The sequence below is a fragment of the Osmia lignaria genome, chromosome 7, assembly GCF_051020975.1.
Source record: "Osmia lignaria lignaria isolate PbOS001 chromosome 7, iyOsmLign1, whole genome shotgun sequence".
In the NCBI taxonomy this organism is placed as follows: domain Eukaryota; kingdom Metazoa; phylum Arthropoda; class Insecta; order Hymenoptera; family Megachilidae; genus Osmia; species Osmia lignaria.
The window spans coordinates 4,607,782-4,611,648 of NC_135038.1; the positions used below are offsets into that span (position 1 = coordinate 4,607,782).

The 3,867-nt window shown below is 36.3% G+C and overlaps 1 protein-coding gene across 3 annotated transcripts in view; it reads left to right on the forward strand.

Annotated features, from left to right (window-relative positions):
- Window positions 1-2,692, forward strand: part of Syb (Vesicle-associated membrane protein synaptobrevin) — a 32,146-nt gene extending 29,454 nt beyond the window's left edge. Inside the window, exons 1-3 of one of the 3 annotated variants that reach the window (XM_034336161.2) lie at window positions 520-658; window positions 1,851-2,173; window positions 2,258-2,692. In XM_034336161.2, coding sequence (XP_034192052.1) covers window positions 1,855-2,173; window positions 2,258-2,301 — 363 coding nt within the window. In that variant the 5' untranslated portion in view covers window positions 520-658; window positions 1,851-1,854 and the 3' untranslated portion in view covers window positions 2,302-2,692. Of the gene's footprint in view, window positions 1-519; window positions 659-1,226; window positions 1,458-1,850; window positions 2,174-2,257 lie in introns of those variants that run through there. The other 2 variants (XM_034336159.2, XM_034336160.2) reach the window with 2 other exon arrangements.
- Window positions 2,693-3,867: the final 1,175 nt, after the last annotated feature.

Consider the following 3,867-nt stretch of genomic DNA (forward strand, 5'->3'; position numbering starts at 1 on the left):
TCAACGGGTAATTAGAAGAACGTAGAGTCTCGTTAAATTCACTAATACACGGAGTTCAAGGACTCGGATAGTAATAGAAATTAAATTTTGCCACCTTTCGTAGGACGTCGAGAATCGATGTATCGAACATAGAGGTTCGACCTACGAATTCGAGTAGCGCGTTCTACGCATGCGTGGGAATTTTCAGTCAATAAGCGGCAGTCAGCCGCAACCCTCATGCGCAAACACACCCTGAAATCCCGTCAGGGATGTTTCTTTGATTTCTCAGTGCCCCGCCTCTAATTCTCATGAAAATAGGCCAACGACCGACTTGATTTGTTGTATTGTTTCGAAATTGTGATCTTTCGATTAATTGGTTATGATACCGGCATTCGGGAAATGGCGGACAAATGGATAGCTCATGGTCGTGTTTGTCACTATCGGGAAGTACGAGTTTGACGGAGATTTTAGATTCTTTTTTCGTGTCAAAGTATAGTTTGGTGATGTATATTTATACGGTCCTGGCGACGCGATGAGAATACGCGCACGAGCATCCGCAAGATGTTTTATTTATGTCCTTGTGATTTTTGTCGCGAGGCGAGGGTGTCGTCTGAATTTTTCTCCCCGAAAATGTTGCTAAAAGTCGAGGGACGGAAATGCGAGATGGATCGTCCGTATGGTGAGTGTTTCAAATGAACGATTCATAAGATTTCTAAAAATTCGATTGACAATGTCAAGATTTAATGAAAAAGTATGTTGATTCTTATTAGACAACGCATAGTGGCAATTATTAATCAGAAGCGAGCTGTATGACAATTGAATACGCATTCTATTAGTGCTTTTAATTGATTAATACACGCAATTATAAAGTAATTGTAATTAGTTTATTGTAAAGAAATGTTTTCAAATGTATATATACCGCAGTTCACCAGAGTCCATAACTGCGACGGGCATGTTGGAAGATGGTGGGGGAACGCAGCGAGCTCTCCGCTAATCGCTTTCCACTTCGTTTGGAAGTATCGCCAATCAGGGCGAAGATGCGCACTGGAGAAGCGCAAAGAACGAAAACTGGTCTTTTCGCAGTTATGGAGTCTGGTGAACTGCGGTATACATTTATAATTTATATAATTTCATTGAGATGGCAGCACGCGTGTTATTTGAGGAATTTGAGTTTGAGCTTTGCGTCACTACTGTATATTTCAAATTTCTGTTTACAATAAATGTTAGAAATAGATAATGACATTTTCCAATACCATACGATGAAGAAAAGATTAGATTAAGTAGATTACTCATGCAGGCGATGTACTTAAAAAAATCTTTCTAATAAACATGACGTCATGGCTATCGCCATCTTTATCGTGTGTCATGTACTGTTGTCGTCGTAAAGTGTACTCGTCATCGGAATAAAGTTGCAGTTATCTGTCATTATTTATTCATAAATTTTATTTCTTCTTTCGATTTTCTACTTTTACTTAAGAGTAAGTACTACAGTTTCTTTTTGACGCTTAAAACAAAAAATATATGTAAATGTTCACTTCTGAATGTTCATTTCCTTTTAAGAGTAAACAGAACAACATATTTCGGTGTACAGTTCTGTATTTCTTAATATGTTAATGTTAGTTTTACGTTAGTATCTTATCGTTTAAGCGTTATGAAAGAGTGCTATAACATTTCACAAAATGTCTATCGAATATTCCGGTTTATTCAATTGCTTGTTGAATTTTGAGGTTATGGGTGTGTACAATAATGGATGGTTGCATACACTTGCAACTTGTTGACAATTTTTCTATATACTTCCTTACCGTATAATGTTAATTAACAAATATATTATTTTTCACGGATTTTATATTAGATAATTTGTATGATTACAGAAATATGGACGGCAGTGGTAATTCCAGAGATGGAGAGGCGGCTGTTCAAAGAAATTCACAGCAAGCAGGTTCTACAAAAAAGCTGCAACAGACCCAAGCAACCGTGGATGAGGTTGTGGGTATCATGAAAGTAAATGTAGAGAAAGTATTGGAAAGAGATCAGAAATTATCAGAATTGGAGAATCGTGCAGATGCACTGAAACAGGGAGCCACTCAATTCGAACAGCAGGCAGGCAAATTGAAGAGAAAGTATTGGTGGAAAAATCTCAAAATGATGATCATCATTGGCATCATCTGTGTTGTTATCTTGATTATCATCATCGGTGAGTGCTAGTCTTAAGAATGATACATATTTAGTAGATTTGCATTTATATCCTTACACAGGTCATTTTTAATGTTTACACTAGCTTCGGTCGTACCAGGATCGTCGGATTCAGACAGTCCTAATTAAAAAACATTGTACCAAAAATGGTACAGTGTTCAGGGGTTGTTAATTTATGTCCTAGAACAAAAGTTAACTATGGTAAAGTAAGTGCTGGGCATACAAAGTTAGAAATAACGCGATTATTAATTATTAATGATCTACGGGGTACATTTAAAAGAGTTATCGTCCATAAAACGCACAAAAAAGTGTTATACGAAACTATATTTTTGAGACTTAAACTTTTTCATACAAAACAAAAAAAACGCACAACTATTAGACTAACTTCAGTATTAATACGGGTGGCCTTTTGTAAACCATAAATGGACAATACATTTCATAATGTTATCTTGTTGGAATACTTATTGTACATTTATTAATGATATACATAATATATAATATAACGTTTATACTTTTTCTCCATCGGTCTTTGGATGTTTGAAATCTCCATATTGCCTCGATCCGATCCTCTCCAATACACCCTACGACGCGTCAATGTCCAACAATTTGACGCATCGTATTTCCGTTATGTACATACGGATATAAGAGGTCGATCAAACGGTAAGAATACTTTATGGAGTCGGTGTGTACGTTTGATTCTAAAGCCCATCGCGATTACTTGCCTAGAATGTTCACTCATAAATATTCATCGACAGTCTCTTGCGAATACCGTCATGTTTCTTAGAGCAAAGTCGAATTCGGTGAACAGTCCGCATTCATTCACCAACCTGGTCGAACTTTCTATTTTTTTTTTAAATTATGGACAAAAATAACAACTCGTGTTTGCGATTCTAATTCGAACCTTCGATCGTGTAACTCGGCCAGACAAAACGTCACGGCTAGAGATATGTAATTAATACGTGATCGATGGCCAATTAACAACGCGAGACTTATGTCGAGCGATACCGGAAGATGTTGCGTTAACACGTTGATTAGGATCATCAGTGATCGACGCGTTACATGTAGTGTAGCTTAAATTTGAAAACTAGCCATTTATTTTCTTGATAATTAAAGTTTCAGTTCGAAACGAAAAGGCAACGTGCTAGTTGATGGCCACGATCGAAGGACAATTTAACTGAAGGATCGACTGAAACGATCGTCTTTCTTTTTCACTCTATACAAAAGCTATCTTTCTTCTTTTATCAGAAGTGTGATGTGCTCTTTAATGAAATTCTTTAGTGGAAAGAAAGCTAACCAAGAGTATTTACATTAGGAATATGAAACGTTAGAAATTGTTTATCCTTAATAGCGCGCGACAATCATTTTCTAATTTTTACATTTTAATCCCATAATCAATGAAACCCCAGAAATTAATCCAGGGTCTTGGTTGCGCGATGCTCGTTAAACAATCTCAGTTAACTGGAATTACATAATTACACGTATCTGCAAACAACGCGGAGATAGTGCACGGAACGTTAAGTGTATTTTACAAATCGATATGACAGTAGAATTATCTTAAAATCAATAGAGATAAACAATTATCTAAAACCAGATATTTATCGTCTGTTTAATTGTCCTTTTTTTTAACGCTCGCGTCGATTATCGTTGAATTATATTGACAAAGTCTTCGGCACTTAAAAGAAAAGAAAAAGAGAA